The sequence below is a fragment of the Falco punctatus genome (assembly GCF_963210335.1).
Source record: "Falco punctatus genome assembly, chromosome: 1".
Taxonomy (NCBI): domain Eukaryota; kingdom Metazoa; phylum Chordata; class Aves; order Falconiformes; family Falconidae; genus Falco; species Falco punctatus.
The window spans coordinates 55,099,794-55,126,274 of record NC_137580.1 but is presented as its reverse complement, the minus strand read 5'-3'; the positions used below and the strand labels follow the sequence as shown (position 1 = coordinate 55,126,274).

General features: G+C 43.2%; 1 protein-coding gene across 2 annotated transcripts in view; it reads left to right on the top strand.

The window, feature by feature from the left end:
- The window catches only part of BEND4 (BEN domain containing 4), a 72,644-nt gene that overhangs the window by 8,322 nt on the left and 37,841 nt on the right, over positions 1-26,481 (top strand). For both annotated transcript variants that reach the window (XM_080398787.1, XM_080398786.1), the window contains exon 1: positions 1-26,481. This exon is cut by the window's left edge and continues 8,322 nt beyond it. In XM_080398787.1, the coding sequence (XP_080254913.1) occupies positions 26,112-26,481 (370 nt within the window). In that variant the 5' untranslated portion in view covers positions 1-26,111.

Genomic DNA, 26,481 nt, shown 5'->3' with positions numbered 1-26,481 from the left:
AGTTCTAGGTTATGAAGATGCTATTTTCAAAGCAGAGCTGAGTCTGTTGTGCACAAAACCAGATTCTGCAAATGTTGAGCTTTAGGGACAGAAGAGCTCATATTCCTAGTAAAAACTGGAAAAATACCAGGAAAAGACATGAGATAGGACCTGCCAGAGGTAACAGACGCTGAACAAGCAGGGCAGTGACAGAGAAAGGTCTCTTTGCATGAGGTCTCTGGTGCAGGCTAGCTGCAGTAGGAGACACCTCTTTTTTTTCCTGTAGTACTCCGTCATTGCAGAGAAACATTTCAAGAGATTGCATTGGTGAACACATGCACTGCTGGCTTGGCATGTTATTAATATTGTGCACAATAATATGCTACTTGGTTGCAGAATTTTTATTGCACCATTTATTATTTGTACAATTCAATCAAAGCTCAACTGGCCAGGCCACCATCACTGGTATTTTCCCATTTTGACCAGTCCTGATGCAGTCTCTTGCCTCTTATTTCTATTGTGTTTACTATTACATGCACAATTTCTGCAAGGTCAAGCTGAACATGCACCTTCCAATCAGAGCTGAACATTACAATGTTTATGGTGGATATTCATTATTTTTGTAGGCAGATCTTCATAGTGTGCTCAAGAAGAAAAAATGAACCTTGAAAAAGCATGGAAAGAGCTGCTTCCTTCATGCCACTTTCCTGATGCTGAGCGTATGGGGTAACAGCTATTCTCTTTGCTCTCATTCATCACCAGTGAGAACATCAAGATATAGATGTGAAGTAACTTGCTATGTTCTGGGCATCTCGAATCTTAATGTAGGATTAGCCATGTGTTACTAGAGACTGTGTCTCATGGACTAATTTTTCTGTTTCTGATCAGATCTCCATGCTGTGTTCACCTAGAACTTATGTGCCTTGATCCAACTGGTTTTTTTCAGAACCTGCATAATTTTTAGCTAATATGGATTTTTCTTTTCTTGTCAAATAGAGTCTTCTACTTCTCAGATGAAAGCTTCATAAAAGGCCTTATGAACACTCTGTGAGAGAGTAAGATGTACATCTATGTTCTTGGAAAGCATCTCGCTGCTCTCGAGACGCCTGAATACATCTCTGTGGCTGAACACCGAGTTCAAATCTGTTTTACTCTAACTCTCCATTCCTCTGCCCATGAGGTGCATTTTTATTACTCCTTTCTTTAAACATATTTACAGCGAAACCTCTCTCTGAGTTTTTCCTGATGAAACCTCAGCAAATCTTGCAGGCAGTAGCAGAAGTCAGTACCAGAGAGCACAGACATACATATACCATAGGAGTTGCACAGCAGCACAGTCTTAAAACTGTAGAAACTTTGTGTGGTGGAAAAGCTAAACAGAACAGTGAGCAAACTTGTTTGTTTCCCTCTCCAGAGGCTGAAAGCAAACTTTACAAGTGTTTTCCCCTACATGGGGTGTCTCAGCAATACATGTGTTGTTATGATTTTTGTCCAGTCCATGTTCAATATGGAAATGACAGTCTTGCAATTTTTGTAATCATCTCACAATCTATCTCTGGATTTCAGCATTTAAGCAGACAGGGGTACCGTAATGTCCCATGATTAGCTCTGATTGTGAAACTCCTTCCATAATAAAATGATAAAAGTGATCAATCATCTTAACAATAGTTAATAGCTCTTATCCAAAGCCATAATAATCCCACTCTGCAGTTTGACTATAGCAAGCTATTACCCTATCAGACCAGCCTTGTGTCTAAAGCAGCACTGTTCTCTCTTGCCTAGCAGCCTGAAAGGACACCTAATCTCTCGTAGTCCCACAGGCTTCTTTCCACCTTCCTCCACCCCTGCAAGGTGATTCCTGCTCCTCTCTGGCTCTCAGTCCCCATCCTAAAATCTCAGTTAGCTCCCTGGGAGGCTGTCATAGGAAGCCTCCAGTCCCTGAAGCCACATCTTGCTGCCTGGCTGTCTTTTACTTCACCATATGTCACACCAGTACTGGACTCTTCCTTTTCACACTCATCCTTTTTCCTAGCAAAATGGAAAAATACTGTGAGTCTTGAAACATGTTATATCTTGGCATTTGCATGCTAATAAAGAGCAAGAAAATTAGCCTGTATCATAACAAGTGTGATCCTACTGGCCTTCAAGCCAGACCTGAAGGCCTGAAGTGGGGCACACACAACCTGTTAGCATCTCAATGAACGATGCAGGGATGCAGCAACTCTACCTTTTCCAGCCCAGCTTTCAAGGAACAAGCAATTACTGGTGATGCCACAGCTTTAGGAAGGGGAAAGGTCATTCCACTAAACTGCCTTTTCCTCTCTGGTTTGCCTCAAACCTATTTTTGCTCATTTCTAGTTAAATTCAGCCGAGTACATTGAATGTTGAAGGATTTTTCTTTTTTTTTTTTTTTAGAGTATGGGATAAAGCTTTCTGAGAAAGCAAAGGCAAAGTTTGTGAGGTTGGTGGAATATGGAGACATGACACATTTCCATGCTGAAGCAAAACCAGCTAGGCAGGCAGGATCATAGAATCATAAAACAGTTTGGGTTGGAAGGGACCTTTAAGGATCACCTAGTCCAACGCCCCCTGCAATGAGCAGGGACATCAGGGTGGTCATCACCATTTGTGTACCAGAAAAGGCTCATCTTCCTTATGCTGCACTCGGAGAGCAGCAGGAACTTCAGCACCCTGTAACTGGTTGTTCATTGTAAGCGATCTGCACATGTGCTGTCTGAGCCTTGCTCCTATTTCCACACAGGTCTGTCATTTCATTCATAAAGCCAGGCAGGACACTTGTGGTGTGGGGACAGAGTGAGTTTTCAGTTAATAGTACTCAATCACTTTTCTGCAGATTTATCACTGTGGGCTAGTCCAGGCCACCAGCCATCTGCAGAGGTGAATGCATGAAAGAAAGAAAAAAATTACCTGCTGAGATAAGACTTCTCTATAACCTTTGGAGAACCACACAGACCTCGATCCTGAGTCAAAGAAGTAAAGGGCACCATGCAGTCAGGAGAGGTCTGTAATCCAGACCCCAGAATGAAACACAGTCTCCCAAGACCTGAAAAGTAGCAGAGCTTCAAAGTATCCTTCATTAGATACCTTTTCATTAGGTAATTCACTAAATAATGTCCAGAAAGAGAAAAAAAAAAAAAATCAACTCAGTACTGTAACATAGGTAAGATCATAAACAAGGTAAAGATAGGACAAAACGACTGTGACAAATTTCTCAGCCAAGTCAAGGAAAAAACTGGGTGCAGGACAGTGAGGGTTTTGCTGAACTCTCCCCAGGAACATAACTTGGTCCTATGGGCGCATATAATGATCTAGTACAGTCAGGAACTCCTCAGCTGCAGTTCAAGAGAACATGACATGGGGTGAGCCAACACTTTTTCACTAAGGGAGCTTCCCAACTGGCACTGACACAATACAGAGAGTATCTCCAGCAACGTCCATATTTCCAAAGATGTCACTCCCTGAGAAGCAGTCTTTAGCTTTCCCATCCTTATTTAATATATTAATAAGTAACCACAGGTTCTCTTTTCCCCTGCAATGCCCAGAAATTGTATCCGCTCTGGAGGGATGCTTCACTTACTCTGTGATTCAATAGCAATGACTTCACTAGCTGCACTTTTGCCTTCTGGTTTAGCATGAGAGAAAACCCTATCTTGGAGGCATTAGATGGAGGATAAATAGGTTTATTCAGATTTAGTCTGGGCTTTTATGCCTCCTTTCCCACCCTCTGAAAGATCCCCTCAAATTATTATCAAGTAGATTTCATCTTTTTTCACTTTAATAACTGTAGTTTTCTTTATTACATGTTTTTAAGTCAAAAAATAGATCCCTCCACCCTTGGCACATCTGCAAATCCTTTTTTCTTAATTTATTATTTGCTTATACATTTAGTTCACACACTCCCTTGGCAGAGATAAGCTTCCGACTGTAAGACCCAACATTTCCAACTCATTTCCTACTGCCTGTGGCTGTTATCTCCATGATAGTATCTATGTTTCTGGCCCCGCACTAGCTTGTCTACCTATGTCCAACTTAAAATTCATAAATGTTCCATTTGATTTCAAGCTAATATTCCACTCATCTTCTGCAGCAGTGTCCATTGTTCAAAGAAGGAATTGCTCTGAGCTAGTGATGCTGTTGTCATCTTCTTTGTCCATGCTGTGCACACTCTGCTGGCATATGCACTCTTGCAAAATAACATAATCCATCTCAATTTTGCATATCTTCCCAAGTATCAGGCATTATCTTTGCTTACATTGGTTTTCGGTGCATCTCTATATGCTATTTTTGTCAGCCATGACTTTCTGCCGCTGTCTTTTCATCTAATATTCTGGGTTGCCCTTACCAGCCACAATGTCACCTCATGTAGCCTTCACAAGAAAAAAACACAACTTCAGTTACTGCCTTTCAGAAGTGTTATTTTCTTTGCCATGTATTAATTCTGACTTCTCAAATAGTCACTCTTGTGAGTATTTTGACCCAGATTCTTGTCATGATCTTGTGTCTTACTAGAGACTTGGGACCCCAGGATTGTCTTGTTGGCCTTAAATGAGTCACAGGCTATGTTCCTCTTTTTGAGTCTTCAATTTCTAGATATAGATATAGTTATAGATATGGATAGGTATACATGCACGTATGCTTGCATGTGTACACATATTCTACACATACTATGTGGGGGGTTTATATAGGATATGTATGCAATCCTAGCAACATATCTTTCTTCTGTGATGTTTTTCATCACTTCTCAGTGACGTCTCCAAAAGACAGTGAAATGAAAACCATTAAGCACATGAGCTGCCTCAGATCAAAGTGTTGCCAGAAACGAAATTGCCTTCTGATTATCTTCTTGTTTGCCATATCTTGTGGCTGGTGAAGTGGGATCTAAACCATCTCTAACTGTCTGGCACATTTTCAGAGAGTTTCAGCCTGTAACTTTCAACTTCCAACGTTTTCTCAGGATACTTTCTTAGCTGGTTCTCCTCTTCCTGCCTTGTGTTCTTCAGTAGCCATACAGAGCCAAAAAGCATCAGACACCTACTTTGTTCAGTGACCAGCAGCAGACACCACTGCTGCATAACAGCTGGTCTGAGCTGGCTCGTGCTGAAGGGTACAGTTCCCTACATCACAGACCACCTTGCTTAAGCAAAACAGCTGTGATGCTGACATGAGACCTCATGAGGCAGAACTGACTTTCCAAACCCTGGAGCCCAGCAGAGCCAGTCACAATGAGGCATTACCCTTCACCCTTCTCCGAGGTCAGAGCGTGCTTCCCCGGGCCAGCAAATGCCTAGTGACCAGTGAGCTCAGACTGGCCCCTTCAGCTCTCAGGGTTTTGGGGGATCACAGTATCATGCACTGTGTAACTTTTTCAGTTCCCTCAGATCAGGTAAACTTGCAGCCCTACCTGCCAGGGGCACGAAAAGACACAGCAAATTTGTTCTGGGCTAGAAAAAGCAGGAACTCATAATTACAGTCCATCCTGGCCAGACCCAGTCCAAGCCCCAGGGTCTGTCAGGGGAACACCAACGCTGCAAACTGCTGATTGACGAAGAGGTCCCCCAAGGTTTCAGGCTGTCTCAGATTTGGCAATCCGGTAGACGCTAACAGCAGACCTGCTGCAGGGTGTTGCAAAGCCCTGTACCCTCGCTGAGGGATGCATGGCAGCTGACAGCAAGCCATAAAGCAGCGACGCCACGCACCAGTTTTGGTTCACAGCATCTCCTTTCCCCACTTCGGTGTCATCTTGTTTTCCTCTGAGCTAACATCACCTCTTGGCTGACTGGCAAGACTAAAAGATTGTGAATGGTGGTGAAGCCCTGCTGATCTTTGTCCTGCCTTTGCCACAAATGCTGATAGAATGAGTATTTTATAAAAGAGACGGCTCCAGCTTAGCCAAATGTTTTCAGAACCAAGCGATTCAGGGAAGCACTAGTTATTCAGTTGGATTATAAACACAGCCAAGAACATCAGAGAAGTCAAGACCTCACTGTTTACAACTTGATACAGAGAAGACAATGGAAACATCTGGCCTCTGCAAGAAGATTGCAGCCAGAAGAATCCCTCCAGTGAAGGTTTAAGAGACGTAACAATATAGTAGGCATAAAGACAGTGGCCAAGATAGTGCTGGTGCAGGGAGTCATATATATTCCTGAAACTGAGTGGTTTGTGAAAGACTCAGAATTACTTGAACACCAGTCCTCAGACTACAAAATCGCCAAGCCCTCATCCTGAACAACCCTGGCTGCAAATTCACTCTGGGCAAGAGCTGTTCTGATATGTGATGTCTTTTCAGAACTTCCCAAAAGATGTGCCACAAAAGCAACTATAATAATTCACTGTCTCCAGAGGACAGTTGACATTGCAGTGATTCTCCCACTTTTCTTTAGCACCACCCCTCTTATCCCTCAATAAGAAAGGCCACAGGAGACTCTGGGCCTTGGATGATTATGCTGGGACTAATCCTTTTTTTCGTTATTATTTTAAAAAGATCTGAGGCAATATGGTTTTGAGCCTGAGCAGATCTTATTTAATCAAACTTCTCAACAATGTCATTCATAATAATGACAGTCTGGCGGGAACTTGCAGCATCCCGAATTAAATCAAGTAGTATATAAATATAATCAAAGTATTCTCAAAGTAAATACAACTAACCAGTTTTAAAATGGCAGCTGGGTTTTGCTTTTTAATTGGGGTGACATTTTGCGAGGCCATTCCTTGGTGAGTTTCATATTCTTCCATTCTGTTCTGCTTTTCTTATTTGTATAGTGTTACCAAGGCATATATGAAATACATTTCAAAGTACAGATATCAGCTCATTTACAGCTAATTATAATAGGCAAGTGGTGCAGTAAATGGAACACCCGATTTTCTCCCCGCTTTTTTTTCCTTTTGGTTGAAGCTTTTGTGATGTTCTCCAGGTGACTCCCATGCATAATGTAACACTAGCAATGCTGTTTGCATAATAAGCTATTTTCTACCACAGAAGCAGAAACATTTTATCACTATAGAGAAGGCTTGGATTATGAATACATTTTCATATAAGTTGATTTATGTGAAAATTACCAATAAATGCATTCTAGCCATAAGTAAAATGTTTGTTCCTACTTTAAGAAGTAGTATTATTTGAAACTTAGGGGGAGGGGAAATGCATATCCCACCAAGGAAAACTATTTCATTAATATGATTCAAATGTCAGAGCTGGCAGTCACCTTCCAAAGCATGGAGCTCCCTCAGTTTGCTCCAGTGAAGTCAATGAGAGTGGAAAATGCTCAGCACTAGACAGAAGTACTCTGCATCTCACCACATTGAACCACCAGTTCTAGGGCACTTAATGCGGTATAAACAGCAAAGCAAGCCCTGCTCCAACCCAAAGGCACCTGTTGCCATCTTCACAATAGTTGTTTGTTGCCCTCTAGCTCAAAATGCTACATTTTCGTATTATGAGGTGCATGTTTCCTTATGAGTCTTTTTTAAACATATTTATTGGAATTACAGCAACATTCTCAATAAGACCTGGAGTCTCACTCACCTGCCCAGCACTACAGGAGCTGGACTATGAAGCTTGGGTCTAGTCCAGCAAATGCAGGCAGGCATCCTCCATGCACTGGAGCAGCCCCACTCTACTTTCATACCCATGCTGCAGCAAGTGGAGCAGTGGGGTTAAAATAGGCTCCACGTGGCCCTACACATGTTTTGAGATCAGCGCAAGATCACAGCTCGTGTGTTTGGTCACAGATGAAATGTGACCTAGATGCATATAAAGCACCAGCACCAGTCTCAAAACCGACACCCTTGAGACTAAGCTGGTGCCCTTTGAAGCCAGCAAAATAGAGGGCTTTGGATCTGGCCATTTGCATTGGAGGGTATCCCAGAACCAATTAATTGCCATTGCAAGTGTGTTTTTGATGGGCTAGGGTAAAGAGGCTTTCCTCGGGAAGCGCTGGACTTGCTCCTATTCAATGAGGAGCTGATCCTGCAAAGTACATGCTGTAAGCAAGCCCCAGTCCTCCTGAGCCTGCAGGGACCTTGGCGGAGCTGCCTGACAGAGCAAGGCTCTCTCCCAGCGGAGCGGATCAAGCCTCCACCTTTGAAACAATGAATAAATGTACACCTCCATTTTTCAAAGCAATATGCCACTCAGATCTCCAGCTACAGTAAATCAAGGTGGTTTTATTGACACCAGAGGAGTTCTGCTGATTTACATGAGCTGAATGTCTGATCCAGAGCTGGTGATCAAGATTATTTCTGCTTAATAGAGATAACTCACAGAAGAAAACTTTTCATACAATATGTCAATGGCTTTCAACTCTACAAAATTAAAAGGCTAACACTGTAGTTGGTGCGGGGAGGGAGGGGGGAATTGACTACTACAAATGAACACACAATATTTTTTTGCTTCAGATGCCATTCTTTAGTTGTAAACATTGCTTAATGTCATAATTTCCCTGCAGATTTTGTAAGCTGCTGCAAAAATACTCTGTAGAAATCCATTGACTTTACCTGCATTATACCACAAAGGCTGGTGTGGATTTTTTTCCAAATACTTTTTTTTTTCTCTAGATGCCTTCCACTTTTACTAATTAACTTCCTTCTCTTTTCCCTGAAGACCTGCCTGTGAGGAAGAGCGCTGTTCAGCAAACAGCCTTGAGCACTACACACCATTCTTCAGTTCAGCAGCTGCGAAAACGCTGCGAGCCTTTAGCAGGTGTCACTGAACCTCGGTGGGGAATGGAGCCCTCCGCAGCGGGCTCGGCGGTGCTCAGACCCACGCCACTTGCGGTCCAGCTCCTGTTGACAGCAGGATACGCAGTGCACTATCTTTGTGCAAGATCTGACAACGCTGCTGCCCTGGGTTGCCTCCAGGCAAAATCCAGCATCATTCATTCCCACTCTCTGCTGCCAAGAAGTGTTTGTACCTACCTCTGCTTCTTATTTACATTTGTTGTTAGGGTCACCTTATAGAGCCCAGCTCACTATATTTCTCACTGGAGTGAGGGGTGTTTTGTATAAGAATGTAAATTAAACTCTTTTCCAAAGGGGGATATTCCCCGGGCACACCTTGAGTCCCAGCTTCCCTGCATGACAGGGGCAGCACTGCTTTGTCCTGAAGGCTGCTGCTCAGGTGGCCAGCTCCACACCAGCAGCCCAGCAGCACAAGTCAGCCAGCCCCTGTGTCTTGTTGCCCATGGTATATTTTCAGCTCCTCTCAGGTGAGTGTTGTCCACATGTTTTGTCTGGGGATCTCTTTTTGAGTACCACAAATCCTTGCAACCCTCCCTGCATAGTGTCCCCCTCCTGCTGTGCACTCATCCAGTCCCCGCCGCATACAGATCCTGCCCTGTAGCCTGCTTGGTAGCTCTACCTTCATACCCAGGAGTCTGGCTAATACCGCTAAAGATGCCTTAGCAATGTTTCTTCCCCCTTGAGATTTCCGTCTGCTCTCTGTGCTCTGCCAGTGTCACTGCTGGCACTGGTGCTGTGGCAGCTCCATTGGCCCCAGCTGTAGCTCACTGAGCCAAAATCTCTGACATGAAAAAGGAACAGCCCAGGTTACTCAGCTGTGGACACACCAGCCTCTCCAAGTAGCAGGTACCACCAGGAAAGCTCTGGACAGGTTCCCTCATTTATCACTGAACCTGGGGCATGGGGAGTCTGTTCCAGCGCCCCTGGTCCTACTCCCCTGTATAACAAAACTGATGCTAATTCACTAACACTGAGCCCTACATCTTCATATTTTCAATTTTAAAACATTTAAAACTATATTTTACTACCATTAAATAAATTTGTGCCTCTACGATAGTAACTAGTACTGCTGCTGGAGCAGGGATTCAAGAAATTAATTCATATTCAGATGAGATGGTGTTGTAGAGACGAAAGGTGGGAAGCAAGCTACAGAATGGGGGTGTTAGATCATGCAGTCTTAGTTACACATTTACTATATCTATAACAGCTCACTTTTCTATTTTAAACCCTACTAAGTGGAGACTATTTAAATGTACTGCTGTAGTAATAAAGAAAAGGTCAACTCAATGTCTGCCTTGGCCATTAATCAATCTTTCCCACACTTTCTAATTATCTTGATTGCCTCATTGAATGAAGCATGGGACAGTGATCATATCTATATGTTCCTTGGTTGTATCTGCTCTTGGCACCTTTTTTTTTTTTTTTTTGTGGAGACCAGAAAGGATATTTTCAAATGGCAACTTTTTTTCAAAAATTATCCCCAACTTCTTCCTCTGATAACCAACTCCTTTTCTGCCTTATCTCCCACCATTTTCTGTAGCAATTTTGCAGGCTGTTCCCTATAAAATTTTGAAGTGTCTTTAATCATCTCAGGCAGCAATTTTGTGTTGTTTTTTTCCTCTCTTTTCAGTAATCTGGGATTCCCAGCATTATTCTCTCTCTCTCTGATTATGAATTGTAGCTTTTTATTTTTAGAGGGAGCTTAATGCAATGCAATAACACACAAACACACAGGAACGAATTATAGACATGAAAAGATCAGATTTTTTTATAGTGATAATTCCATTTTACTCCTGGGTGTCACATACCCATGAGGGACCCAAGAACTTCAGCAAGAGCAGCCAGATAGCTCGTTACCAAGGCACCCAGGGGCTGCACAGCAGATCTCCATCCCCAGGTGACAGTGAGGGCTTTGTGGAAAGAGTGTGGCAAGGGACAGGCAGCAGGTCACATGCAGACTGCTTAGATCCAGCCTAGGGACTAGGAATGTATGTAGCAAATGTCATACAGAAAGGGGCAATTGTGCAGCTGCCATATGAGCTCTGGGAGATGGTTTAGTCTCAGTTCTGCTGTACAGAATGTACCACAGAGACAGGAGACCTGCAAGGATGGAAACCTTGTCTCAATTCTTCTGTACCAAATGCACTGGGAGTTTGGGATGTTTGAAGAATGCAGAATGGGACCCTTTGGGAGCATTTCTCACCCCCTTTGATTATCTTTACAGCTTGATTGAATGAGTCATGCAACCCAGCTCCTTCAGATATCCATTAATGACAGGCAAAAAAAGTGTATTCAAGCCATCACTGTTTTTTGTGAGCTTTGTTTTATTCCTGTTCATAAATAGCTTCAGAACAAATGTATTCATTGTTCAAAATCTTTGGCCAGTAATTTTTGCAACTTAACAGAGCCTACAATTTGCTCAAGTAATAGCTTATGGTGAGCACAGTCGTCCTCCGAAGCTGCGTCAGCAGGCAAGCAGCTTTAACAGCCTTTCAGCAAAAGGCACCAGCAACCCCTGCAAACCTCTACAAACCTTGTCCCTTGCCAGAACTAGTGCACTGCTAGTGTGAAGCTCAGGTGCTCCAGCCACATCACAAAACCCCAGATCAGACAGGGTTTCTATGGCATGATACATAAAGGGAGCTGCAATATTGCTGGCAAGGGGTCTCCTATTTTTCCTGGCACAAATAGTGCTACCAAAAAGATAACTGCAACTGTTAACATCCCCATTCTTTACATACTGATACCCTTAAAATCAGGGTGATTTCCCCAGCAACTCGAGGGCAGTGGGCTGAAGCTGGGGGAATTGAAGCCCACGACACTCCCCAGCACAGCACCAGGATCCCTAATCCAGGGCCGAGTGAGCTGGGACCTTTGCAAAGCAGATATCACCTTGGGTCCCAAAAGAGGTCAGCTGAGGTTGCTGGAGTGTCACAGCCATTTCTTTTCCACTCTTCCCCGCTTTCATGGCAGAAACAATCCACAGTGATGTTTGAGTGGATCCTGCTCCTCCACGTACCCTACTGGCTAACTCTTGGTGCTTCCCTGCTCCACATATTAACCACCCACCAGATGCATATGTCTCTCCCCACTGAATATTTAGAGAGCTTGGCAGTCTGATTTCTCTCTCTCTGTCTGTCTTAATTGAGCATTTTGTTGGAACCAGCTACTGATTTCATACATTGCAGAGCCACACTGGCAGTACATGTGGTACCTTGCTAGATCTTACCCCTGGTAAATGGTGCATGCTACTCTAGAAATGAACAGTACAGCCAGGTTAGCACAGGTTAAGGGAGATTACCGTTATATGACTTTGTCTCATTTCCTAGTCTTCCAAAGACAATCCCATAGTGATAAATGAAACAGTATTTCTAATGGAGAATTACTAGCCGCAAAATTACAAACTTCAGATTCAGTAATAGTGCATTCAGGCAATATTTACATGACAAATAAGAAAAACCTCTGACAGAAGAATCCTTCATGTACTTGCCTGGTTTTATCACTCAGCTCACAGTTTTATCTTGCATTTAATCATATTGCCCTTCATCTGCCATCCAGTAGCCAAAGTACTAAAATAGCCTTAATCTCTCTGTATCTCATTACAATGTGAGACTCTGTTTTTGCAAAACTTTCTGTTAAGTATGATATATCTCAGCTGCATAAAATACATGCCCAAAATGCATACAGTACATGGAATAGTACTATAAATTCTAGGACCATCTTAAAAGCAAAAGCACTGGATAAAATGAAGCAGAAAATACAGTGATGGGTAGGTAAAGTGTTATTAATAGATCATAAAGGCAAATGAAAAATATCAAATGCAATCTCATTTAATAAAGAACACAGAAAAATACACATCAGTGGATTTGATGCCGTAAGACTTACTTTGAAGATTGTGCCCGTCCTTCCTCAGAGCTTATTATAAAGGGCTCCATGATGTCTGTTTAGGGCAAATACAACTATGGAGAAAACATTTTGTTTTGGTTTTAATCTCTAAATCTGTAATCAGTATGACATAACGTACTTTCGGGCCAGCACAACACGATACAGTAAGTCAACAATATTTATGATGATCGCTATTTACTTGATTAACTCCTCATCAGCTTTAGGCCATAGACATTCAGTACTGCATAGCACTAGGTCCTTAATTGGATGTGATTGTTGTCACACCTTGGTGTTAAATTTGCTCTTCACCTGCCTGGCATTTGCAAGTGGAAATCCCTTTAGGCAAATGTATGTGTGAATAACTAATTATTATCATTATTGTTGTTATTTTAGCCTCATCTTGATGGAGATTTACACTCTGAAGAGTGGTAAGTGGCACTGTGGAAGTCTCTGGAATGACTGAATTTGGGCTGTAATATTATACTGCAGATAGCTGGTAATTTATTAGTTACACATTCCGTTTGTCTACACCGGTTTCTGTATATTTTAAGATCTCTGCTTTTAAGTATCTCTAAGACCCCTGTTGTTTCAATTACTTGTCACTGTGGCCTGAGGTATCATTACTACACTGAGGATAATAAACAACTCCTCCTATTTCTGTTGCTAGAGCTGTGACTAACTTAGCATGATCAAGAAGCAGCATAGGATGGAGAAGTAAGTGCCATATGGTAGGCGGTTGATCCTAAATCATATCCTGCTCTGCCAGCTTTGTTACGTGGTCTTGGGCAAACCTCTAAACCTTACTTTTTGGAAGAGCTGAGCACTATATAAACCCACAACATATACTGACTACACAAGATCACATAGTAGTTTTGAAATTATATGTCCTCTGCATTTTTTTTGCTGTAATAGGGTTGAGGTCTGATGCTAGGAATAGCAGGAATCTATTTAATGCAGCAAATTTAGAAAAGCAACATCGCAGGATTAAACATCAGAGTCATTTACATTACAGCGTGTGGCTGGATGTCAGTGTATGTTCTGATGGGGATAGCTTTAACACTTAGGGTCTGAGATGTTTGCCTTCTCACATGAAGTTTTAATGCTTTACTGAATATCGATTTTGACAACTGACCCGCAACTGTACTGTTGCCATCAAAGTCTAGGTACAGTTTCATCTGGTTCTTTCTGTGACTGTCTTATTAAGGCTCTCTCCATAGCTTCTTGTCATTTTCTCACAGCCGGTAATAAGATTTGACCCATTTAACACAGAATTTGGGCCACGTAACTGCTGCTAATTTATTATGACCAGGTTCATCCTGTTGATCAAAAAAGTCCTAGTCTACAACACCTGTGCCAGCCCTGAAGAATGCAGTAGTTCAGAGTTACATCTCATCTGTGTCCGTGCATCATCTAACTTAAAGTCAATTTTAAGCGCAAAGAATTATGTCATTTTTTATTTGTTTACAATGCCACAGAAGTTATACATTAAGCGCTCCTCCCTTTATAGAGGAGCAGAAAAAATGCTCTGTAAACTCAAAGCTCATACAGAATCCTGCTGTTAGGATTTTTGCAATCATATCTTTCAGCTCCTTTTTCCATTAAGTGTAATGTTAAAGAAAAGAACTGCTTTGCAAACATTTAATAGCTTCTATCTGTCTGAACAAATGAATCCATAAGTTCTTGCCTCTAAATATCTTCCCTCCCCACCCACCCCCCCGCCCCCGATATTCAAAAGAAGCAGTCTCTGGTTGTTTTTTCCTGCAGGTGCGAGACTGTGAGGTCCCAGGCATTTGAACATTGCTTCTTTTTCTGGGGTTTTGTGGACTGACCGGCCTGCAGGCTCAGAGTGTGAGCTGCACCGCTACACCATAGGACTATGTTCTTTCCTTATGCTGCCTGTAATAGGCTATGAGCACAAAAAACTCTGGTGGTGGGACCAGACAGAGAGCTGGGGTCAGTCTTAAAATGGCCAGTGTGGTTTGTTAAAGGACTGCAGTCAGAGTCCAAAATCTTTGATGCTGCCTTCCCCCACAGACTTTGCTACACTAGGCTGTTTGCTTGGAGAGGAAAACCATTAAATGAAGTATCACAAAACAAAAGAAAAAAAAAATAGAAGAGCAAATGTAAGAAGAAATGGAAGAGATGGAAGAAGAGGAATGTGAATATGCATAGGTTCAAATTGTTGCTTTACACTCTGGAGTGAGCATTGGTTTGGTCTAAATAGGGAATTTAACCAGTACCAAGTTAGGGCGAATTTATATCCCAGAAACTAACTACACATAAACTGTAGAAATGATGCTCATACATGGCCAATGCAAAGCACAATTCCACCTGCAAAGGACACCAGCTGCCTTGAACGCAGCCAGCTGCCTGTGAAACCTGTCCATGCTGGATATGAGATTTTTTATTTTCTTAGGTCTAGGTGACCTAAAAGTGGACTTACCATCCCAAAAAGCTGCAAGTTCAATAAGAAGGTTCAAAACCCAAGGCTGCTGAGATCTCCAGGGACAGTAGCTGCTGGTAGCTGGGTCTCTTGCACAGATAAAAAGACTGGCAGCCTTTTGTCTACCCATTACTGGAATGGTTAGTCTCCAATTTGGGAAAGAAAACAAATATTGTTGAAAATTAAAACAGAGACAAAAGGGTTGTTTGTAATCTCCACATTAAAGTTGTGCAATGGAATACAGAGTTACATTCCCTAGTGCTGGAAGTGGTGTGCAGTGATTTCCTCCAGTGCAGTGTTGCTACAACACTTGTATTTTATACCCCACCTAAATGGCAGAACAATAGGGAATGAAACCCCTCACATTGCTAACAACCTCTTTTTTACCATGCAGGTGAGTAATGGGATAGCTGCATACAGTCAGCACTTTTAAGTTTGTGTCCTTACCACAAAATTGTAATTCCTCTCACATTTACTTTTCCCCTCCCTGCTTAAAAATCTTATTATATGAGCCACTATAGCATGGCAGATGTAAGCATCAAGCTTAGTTTTCCCCACATAGAGAAAATTAACTCCTCCCTCAATAAAGACAGACCAGCTTTTTTTTTTGATACCTCACCCAAATATAATCTTGAGATGTTACAGACAGATCAGCATTACAGATAGTTACAGACATTTTACAAGACACAAAAATAAGAATTCAGGTCTTTTAAAATGAAAATTTACTCTGGTTTTATATTGCTCTCTCTGTAATGGCATGAAGAACCGCAGACTTCAGAGGGAGCAAAAATCATCACATATATTTTCTAAAATATATTTCCCCAAAATAACCTTTGTATATGCATAATCTTCTAATTGTAGATTATTTTGTGTTAATTATATAAAATAATTTACTATCTGTCAAGACTCCCTCAACATCCAATTGCACAAACTAGTATTTTTTGATCTTTAACTATGTAAAACAGTGACTTTAAATCCAGTGAAGAGTGAAATAACAGACCTTAAAACCGCCAATGGAACAACACTGTCATTTCAGGCCTGTCAGGGAGTGAAGGAAGGACTGTTCTACATGTTGGGAAAAGAAAGGACCATTCCTCTAGCAACTCAGTGAGTTGTTAAGCCACAATTGTTTAAAGAACCTCATTAGCATAAGAAAAAGACTCTTGGTAGAAATGAATTAGCAGTCACAGTGCAGGTGAAGCAGACAGATAATATATGCAAGGTAATGGAAATTATTGTGAATATGGTCTAACACATGGCTGTCATCTCAGCCTGCTCTTTTTCTGATATACACTCCCATGTCATAGAAAAACAGCCTCACTGAAGTGTCCCACTCCATGTGGGAACAGAGCCTGTACCTGGAGAGTGTATCAACTTCTATGGCCCTTTGGGCATCTTTGGTCCAGAGCTCCCAGGGATGCTCACCATAACTGGCTGGCCCACCAAGGCCACCCCATGCCAGCCAGCGGTGGATTGCAACAATCTCATAACCGACACCTCTGGCAACTGAGTCAGAATTGAAGCACAGGTACACGTGTCTCAAACTGCAGGGACATATGAAGAAGGATCCAGTTGTCCTCCATGCAGTGCTTAAAACACACAGGTATACAGATCTCAGGTAAAATCCTGTCTGAATGTGGAGCAGTGAGCAGGAATGGAGACTTACAGGGACAGTCCCGCAAAGCTTTTAGGTTGTATCACTGGGTTATTAATGTGCACAGAAATGTCTCTGTTAAGGAGTGATTCAGAGGATGGGGTTCTCAGCTGGTAAACAGGAGCTACATCTTCCCAAGACCAAGGGGTCATACTTATCTCTCCTTTCCTTGTGGCAAGGATCCCAAATACGAGGTATTACTGTCATTGTCATCATTGTCGTCATCGTCATCATCATCATCATCATCATTACTTTGTATGGAAACACTGGTAACTGCTACTCTTTTGAAACCATGGTTAGCAGTGGTTGTTTGGAAAAAGAATAGAAGAAAAATAGAAGAAAAAAGAAATGAGCTCTTCTCAGACATATCCTCCCAACTCCTAGCCACCAACAATTTAGTGACTTCTTGGCATGGGCATTGTACCCATAACTCACATTTAAGAGTCAGCAATGGCTCTATGCTCTACACATTTCTCTGATATCTTTTGGATACGTTACACTTCAGACCTCCTCAGCAGTCTACGGTGGTGAGTTGAGTTCATGCATGTGGCATATAGAATACGCTTGTTTTAAACTTGCTGGTTGAGTCTATGTGTCCCCCCCAGCTTTTACAGTGGAAGGAATACTGAATCAGCATTCTTCATTCACCTTTCCCACACCACTCATGATTTTATAACCCCTTGTTATAAACCCTTTCAGTTATCCCTTCTCCAAACTGACGAGTCCACATTTATTTGGAGTCTTTTCATATGGAGGTTTGTACAAATGGTCCTGCCTAATTCACCTCACACTTTGCAGGAAGAAAAAAATGTAGATATTATACTGTATAATCTGAGAAATAATATTTGATCATGTAATTAGACTGTATCATAGGCAAATGCACCAGGGAACAGAGTTAATGTTGCATGTACAACCTTAATTTTATTTCCTGACTTTTAAATGCCGAACTAGGCAACTTTAACATTTTCTTAATGCAATTTTTGTATGGAATATTATATAGCCTATTACATATGCATGCATATTGAAATATGAAATACATTAGGCTGTAGCACACAGATTGTGGCACACACATCTGAGTACTAGGTGTTGGCACTAGTCTTGACTGGCAGTGGCACAAAGTTACACAGGTCATTTCACAGTAGTGCTCTTAATGCTTTGGATGACACTGCCCTGTTGTTTATTTTCTATATACACTGTAAGTCTTACAAAGCAGTGTAACAGAGACTTTGTTTGAGAACATTTTTTTTTAATTTAATTGATGCTGCTTTTTACAAACTCCTTACAAACCTAGCCTTATTCAAATATTGAGGCTTCAGTAACTTAAAAGGAAAAGTATGTCCTCAGAAACTTTAAAAATTATGAAAATGTGAAAGAATACTATAAAAACATAAGTAATTTCCAAACATAATAATACCATGGCTTTACTTCCTGATCTCTGCAGACCTCCTTGGGTATGAAGACAGTACAATAGAAAGCTAAGAATTTCCCTTTTCAAGTGATAAGTGTAAGAAGTCCTTTTCTAGCTACAAAGGGCTATAAGATGATTGACTTCAAGGCTGACTTGTAAAGGATTAGACACTGTCCTTTCTCCATCTTGTTCCCCACTGTAATGTCAGGGTATCTCTGAAGCTACATGGCAGTTTTAGAGGTTAGAAGAAATCCTTTGCAGAGACATATTACTGAGGAAACTGCAGGGAAGACACTTGGATGAGCCAGAGTATGGGATTGATTGAAGTGGCTAATCTAAATAATTCAATACTCTGTCATCAAATGAAAAATAAAACACATCATACATGTGTCGTCATGAATGTGTGACACAAAAGGGTGCTGTCGGACATGGGGTGTCATTTCCCTGGTCAAAGACATCTAGTCTGTGTCAGGTTTACAAAAGGTTAATATCATATGACAGGAGCAAGAAATCTGCTGCCTTCAGAGGTTACTCTTGAAGAATGTCACCATGGACTGGATGGAATATACCACTAATAAATCACAGCAATGTTCTTCCAATAGACTAAGTGATTTTTGAAAAGGGCAAAAAAAATCAAATAACGTATTCAGCTAACAGGATTTGATCAGCCGATCATCTAGTGAATATTAAAAAAGCTGATCTGATGAATAAATTATTCAGTGGAAGCAGGAAAAATTAACAAATTATGTATTTGCTGAACAACAGCTAAACCATTCAGCATATATATAATTAAATATTTAGCCATACATATTTATATTGTTTCATCCAGGTGAATAAAAACTCCCGACTTTTTTTCTTTCTTCTGAGGAAAGTGGAAATAGCCTGTCTTCAGAAAGCTTGATCTCAGGTCAGCATCTCAGCGAAGCCAGCTTCATTTGCATTTTTAATCAGATGCCTATGTAAGTGAACATGTAAAATCTTAACTGTGCAAGTGTCAGATTTTAATATTTAGTTTTCCATTTTTCTGGATGCGTGTGTATCTGCATGACAGTGTGAAGAAAGAAAGGCTGTGTCTGTGCTCATGCTTTGGCTGGATGTATTTGAGCACCGTACCTTCCTTCAAGCCCAGACACCTGTCTCTCTTGGTACTTGGGTTTTCCAGGAGCCAGAGCCTCTTGGTTTCAAACATACATATGTTCTGAAAACAATTAGGGAAGCTAATGCCCTTTCCTTGGAAAGCATGGTTTACTTCATCATTAATAGAGCTGATCAGAAAGGATTTTTATCTCGGCAAAAGAAAATTACAATAACCATTAAAAAATAAAACAAAAGGGGTTGGAGAATTACAGAGACAAAAAGAAAAAAAAAAAGTTAAAAAATAAACCAAACCAAAACACCACAACCCTTTTTTTCTTAACAAGCTAAATCCTACATAAGTGAAATAGATGTTTGTGGAGGGAGAGCAAGAAATACTGTCTTCCTTGAAAAGCCACTTTCCTACCAGCTGAGAGGAAGATTTTCATAAATTTTTAAATGTTAGTCCAGATTAAAATAATGTAAATGACCTAAATTCTGATCTCCTTTACTCTAACTAAGGGTGGCAGAATCAGCACCAAAACCACTAGATATTTCTAAGGATGGTAGATGATAGAAGATTTCCTCAATTATAAAGACATTCAGGGACAGAGCATTAGTTAAAGTTAACTCTCCCCTCTCTGTTAATAGTCACAGGCAAGTTTCTCTCTCCTGTTTTAAAATGTAAACCCATTGTCACATAGCAAGGAAACAAGACTGTGATAACAAGGATGCTGAATAATGGCCAGGATATAAAGAGATTCTCGTGATAGAGTAATCAAAAAAGTAAATCTGATAGATGCTTGGGGTATTATCATATTATTGTCTAAGACAACCACACACATTTATTTTTTTTCAGATCCTTTGCATTTAAACAAGTAAAAGCGTACATTTTTATAGAATGTCACTTATTTGAAGAGCTGTTCTGAGATCACCTCTGGATGTCTTTTGGGTACAACTCATCTGTGTGCAGAGAGCCAGAGGTGGGTGGTGCATCAGGTGAATTTCAGCCTTTGAAAATACAACATCTGTACATTTGCCATTGAGCAAACACAGGTTTACCTATTTACTTTTTTTTCTAAGCAGATGCAGCTTGTGATGGACATGTCACCATGCATGAAGACTTGCGGAGTGATGGAATTTGTTCTCACTTGAAACCACAGAACCACAGCAGTCTCCTGGCCCTGCTCCCACACAATTTTGCCTTTATGTACTGCTGTCTTCCCGGCCCCCCCCCCCGCCCCCCCGCCCCATTTCTTTTAATGTGGCACTCAGTTAAGTTTGTGTTTCAAAGGTTTTAGCACCTCTCCCAACAGAGACATTTTGTGTTGCACCAGCCAGTGTGCAGTCAAGGTCTCAGGAGACTCAGGGTTTTGCCTATTGATTTCCTTTTTTCTGGACTGTAAGTAATGATTTTTGCCTCCAAGGACAGCTTTTTGGGGTTTCCCACAGGATTACTAGTGTTACTTCTACATGATTATTAATGTAGAGGAAGTCCTTCATTTAATTTCCATGAAGTGATTGAACTCTGCATTTAAGAATGAGCTGTTAAATTGTCATGATTTCATGCAAGGTTTAGGGGCTGCCTGATAATGGAATAGTGATGGAGGCAAACGCAGGGAGGATTTTACACCCTCCAGTTCCTAACAGGCCCTCTTTAAAGCTGGGAAAGGCATCTAACCTGGGGTGAAGCCTATATTCAGCAAAGAATCCTGTGTCATCCCCATGCTTCCAGCACGGGTGGTATCTCCAGGCATCTGTCAGGCCTGTGTTTTCCATCAAATTAAGCCCAGGTGACTCTGCTTGGTAGATGCCGCATGGCTGATCATGTATATCCTGTTACGTGGAACTGCAGCCAGGTTCCCCATCTAGATGAGCTTGAGGAAGATTCTGCTTCCAGCTGTTTTCCCCTGTCCGTCCCATCTGTGTTTTAACTGCAGCTGATGCGCACAGCTTGCCTGACAAAATACTTGACAGTATTTCTGAACAGCCGCCGAGCTGCGTAGGTGCCGGGCCCGAACATTAACACTTTGATGTGAAATATCAGTAACATCTCTACCTGGGGAAACCAGGTTTTCCCACTCTAATTGAGTTCTAGCTCGGTGTGACTTCTGTCCTGCAAGGACCACCCTTTTGCAGGCCTGGGTAACAGGGGCTGGAAAGCAGATGAAGGGCAGGATCTAGCAGCACCAGCGAGGGTCACATCACTTTGGCAAAGCAGCTCTACGTTACGTGGTGCTGGCCGAGACAAGAGCACCAAGCCTGGGCAAAGGCAAGAGCTAATGCTCCAGGAAGGTGAAGCTATTCCAAACTGCTCCGACATAGTGAAGCTTTTTTAGGGCAGACAAAAGTTTGGACTCTGTTATGTCATCTGTTTCACCCATGATGTATTTCTAAAATATTCTCAGCAACAAGTACCATATACTATTTCTCCTTTCTTCAAACTGCTTTATGTAAGCTATCTTTAATTAAAATGAGCTTTTCCATGTGTCCACAATTGATTCCTTAAAATATTAATAATTTTCCCTACATCGAGTATCAAAGCCATTACTTTTTCCTGTGTGTCCTTTAACTATATTTAAATAATTCATTTATCCATTTTCCAGCCCTCAGGGAGACTGGTTCTTTTTTTTTTTCTTTTTCTTTTTTTTTTTTTTTTTTTTACACAATGTGATCCCATTTAAAACACAGGATATTTCCTCCTCCTAAAGTTATAGGATGTTTTCTTTCTCACCAGTGTTTACTCAGCACAAGAATCCAGCTAGCTACCATTTTATTAAGACACAATTGTAGCACGGAAATGTGTCTGCCTGTGTATAAATGCCCTTTCCACTGCTCATCAATCTTGCGCTAATTAGAAAGACAAAAATATTTTAAAACCAATTAATGTCACTGAGAAACATTCCAGTAATTCTCAAAATACAACGTATCAGTGATAGATACATTTCAATTATTTCCAAGCATTTTCACAGAACACTGAGTAAGCGTAAGGGAAAAGCAGGGGCTAAAAGCTGGGTCACTTGCCTGATGGATCTCTGACATAGGATGTGGATGAAGGTTTAAGTGAGACCAGCAGCTCATGTTCTCCCTCAAAAAGCTCCTGAGTCACCTGATTAAAGTGCAACCTTGACAAATATGCACAGCGTTGTCTCTCACAGTTGGAATCACCAAAGAGGCTAAAAACAGCACCATGCACTGCATAATCTCTAACCTCAGGGGACAACAAAAACAGAGAATTGCTGTGTCAATCTCATTTCCTTGTTAGGCTCATTATCATAAACGCAGGCCTTTGGTTTTGAATGCCACACTTCAATAACATTTACCTATCAACAGCTGCTGAAATATTGAATTCCACAGTCATCTTTTCCTTTTGATGCTTTCCCTTTTGTTTCTTTATCCATAAACATGAGCAACTGAGCTAAGCTTAAATTAACTAGCTGGGGTTAAATGTTTAGGGCATCAAATTATGGCTAGCCTGCTTGCAGAGTGGTTTAGATTACAGAGGAGAGTTGCCAATCTTAGCTCTCATCATGCACTCCAAATGCGCAGAGCAGTTCATGGCCAAATCCTGCATGCTTTAGTTATCGCAGGAGCACTGCTCCCATGAATAAGCGGAGCGAGATTTAGCCCCTGCTCAGAAGATAGAGATGAATCACACTTTTATTCTTTGAGTACCTCATGGTACCTTCAGCACAGGCATGTTCAGTGATTGATAGCCTGTGTCTAGATTGGGCATTTTTCTATATACTGACAAATATTCTGTTTGCGGTGATTTCTAGGGGCAGAGGAGTATACACTGCAGCAATGTTGGGTTTCTTGTTTTTCATTGTGCTCTTTATCTTTGTTTTGATTAGGTTTTTTTTCTGATGGTCAGTTACTTCCCATCCTTTTTCCGCTCAGAGATCTCTGAAATAATCCTGTTACAGATCTCCAGCCCTTAGCGTCAGTAAAACAGTGGAAACTCGCATCAGTAAACAGGTGGGGAAAGACATAACCTCCGCTTCAGGGTCAAATCCCAAGTGGTAACACAGTCTAAGGGAAATGAAGGTGTTTGCCTTTCTTGAAATGAGCTGCTGGTATCAGCTAAGGCTTCTCTTTTTCTGCCTTTTTTTTTTTTTTTTAAATTGATCAAGGTAAGGGCTGTGTCTTAACTGTTTTAATCCAGTGTGCAATCAAAATGGGACCATAATTCAGAGATAAATGTTGCGTTAATAGTAATTTCATGACTACATGCTACTCACGAGACCACTTGGGTGCTGTGAATGTGCTGTGCGGGGAGCGGCTGTGGCAGGGGGCAGCCCACAACTGCTTGCAGCAGGTACAGCTGCATCTGCCCATACTTCAAGACCATCCCTTCACCCAGACTGCCTTTTTGCCAGTCTAGGGCCACACTCCTCACCTGCAAAGCCATGTCAGTCCTTCTGCAAGAGGACTGCGTACTTATACAGAATTTTAAGTAAAATAGTGTTCCCTTAAGAAGGGGCATCCCACAAAGCCAAAGGTGGGGCTGCCAGGGTTAAATGCTTCTGCTCCACAGGGCTGAGCTGCAGGAGCCCCTCATCTGAGGCACAACACACAGCCTTTGGGCCAGCACCAGAGTCCCTCCTCTGAAACTCAGGGGAAGAGTGGTAGAAGGAAAGAGGAGACAGGTGACCCCAATACATTTTTTAGGTCTACATACCCAGAAGAATCACTGGGTATGTAGACCTAAAAAGAGAGCAGAACAGATGAAAAGCCAAGCCTTCCTAAAAACAACCAAAGGGGCATTTGGTGGTGGGCACTGTCAAACCTCAGCAGAAGGAAATTCAGTGCATAAAGTATCTATTTTGTTTTCCTCTTGGCTGAGGTCCCCACCTTATTTCAGTGGCTTTGGACTCCTTTAACCCCAAACTGGCTTCTCTCTTCATGTCCATAGAGATCCAGCATCTGCCTGATGAGCTGCAGGGACCCCGGATAAAGGAGGCAGCTTGGAGGACGTCACCTGCCAACCCCAGTTTTCTGTGCGAGGCTCGTGGTAGGGCAAGGGTTGTTTCCTCCAGCAGGAGCAGAGGGGTAGGCGTCAACACCAAACAGTAGCGAGTGCCTAGGGATGTAGTTGACACTTCAGCAGGTCATTTTGGGCTGTTTCTTTGAAACTAACTATTAACAGCTTAATATTAACTTTATACAATTTTATTAATGTACTGACCTGCGATAGCTGCTGGTCGCAGCTGCGGTAGAGGCCGGTCAGATGAGACAAGGTGGAGGACGCATTTCATTTCTGAGTGGAAGCAGAGTTTCTCTCTACACTTATTTCCAGTCTCTCTTTTGCATTACAGTACTTTTTTTTTTTTTTTTTAAGGCACAGGCGATCAAAGAGTCAGTCAGAAAACAAAAAGGCTTATGATAGATTTTGCTTAAGTAAAGTAGTGATTTCTATTACACTAGCCTTTACTTAGAGGCTTTTGGCTGCTACAAGGAATTGATTTATTCTACTTGTCAAAAAAATCAAAACCAGCAACAGCCCAGCTCCTTGTACGCCCTGCCTGAAAGAAATGCCTGGCTTGTAGAAGTTAGCTCGACTTTTCTGCAGGAGAGGGGCCGAAGACCGCGGGAGTTAATTACATCAGTAGAGAAGGGTCGCTTCTCATTTCCAGCGAGCCCAACTCCGACTAAATAAATAAAGCTGAAATGGGAGAGTGATGACCACAATATGTGGCCGAAACTCCACGTGATGACAGAGGAATGATTTCCCACCACCACCGCTTAAATATAACTAAGGTGTTCTGTAATTTTACTTCCACAAGCCAGAGGGCTTATTGTAATCCTGATAAATTATAGCAGCAGAAGCAGGAGAGAAGTGGGACAGAAGAAGGGAAATGTTAATGCAAAATATAAAATTGCCTCGCAGAAAAAGAATGGGGAGAGCGAGCGAGCGGTTTGTTATCATTTATTTTTCTTCAACATATCATTCAGTTTCAGCTGTCTCCCATCTCACCCAGATCTCCACCATTTCTCAGAAACGTCTCTCGATGGCATCTCATTCTCCTCCTGTCTTTCACCAGTGCTTCATTATTTCTTAACTGTCCCTGAAAGGGTCTGGGCAGGAGGCGGGGGAGCGGCGGGGGGGTGCAGCGGGGCCAGCCTTTGCCCCGGCGTCCGCCTCATTCCAGCACTTTGCAAAAAGCGGGGAGCGGGGGGGGTGGGGGGCGTTACAAATAATGTTAAATGTGATTAATCTCCCGGATTCCTGGAAATATGACATGCATGAGTTACAGCGAAACCTCTTTTATTTCGCCATGAAATGCTTTTGCATAATGAGAAAGAAAATGTCCTCTGTGCCCTAATCAACTCTGACAGGTCCTGGACTCCCAAATACTTTTATTTACGGCATTATTTATTGCACCCCTGGTAAGCGGGGAGGCGGGCCGGCGGCTTGCTCGCTGCAGGGGGAGCAGGGCCGGGCCGGGCCGGGCCGGGCAGGGCGGCGGGGGCGGCGGCGGCCGCGCTCCGCGCCCGGCACAGGGGCCACAAAGTTTTCGCGGCGGCTCGGCGCAGCGCGGCCCGGGCCGTGCCCCGCCGCCCCGGAGGGCCGTGCCGGCCCGGGCGGGGGGCGGGGGGTGACGGGGGCTCCGCGGCCGCTCGCCCCCCGCGGCGGCGCCCAGCGGCTCACCTGCCCCCGCGGCGGGGTGCCGGGGGCGGCGGCGGCTCCGCCAGAGCCCGCCTCCCCGCCCCGCTGCCATTAGCAGAGATTACCCTAAACACTTGCCGGTCGCCGCCCGTCTCCCTCCAGGCATTGGCGCGGCCGCCTGTCAATCAGGCCGGCGCCCTGCCGCGCCGTGGCTCCGCCGTGCCACAGAGACGAGCCGCGGCGGCGGCAGACACAGCCCCGGAGCGGGGCCGCGGCGGGCCGGGGGAGGCGGCGGAGGATGGAGGAGGAGATGCAGCCGGCGGAGGAGGGGCCCAGCACCCCCAAAATCTACAAGCAGCGGGGCCCCTACAGCGTCCTGAAGACCTTCCCCGGGAAGCGGGCGGCGCTGGCCAAGCGCTACGAGAGACCCACCATGGTGGAGGTGCCCCGCGGGCGCGGAGCGGGGCAGCCCTTCCCGCACGCCGCCGAGCCGCTGCCCTACGCGCCGCACGGCCCCTTCCCCAACGGGCCCGCCCGCCCCGCCGCCGCCCCCGGCGCTGCCCAGGGCCACCCCCGCCCGCCGCCGCCGCCGCCGGCCCCGAGCTCCTCGGGCCGCTACGGCCCCTGCCCGCCGGCGGCGGGGGGCGGCGGCGCGGAGCTGAGCGCAG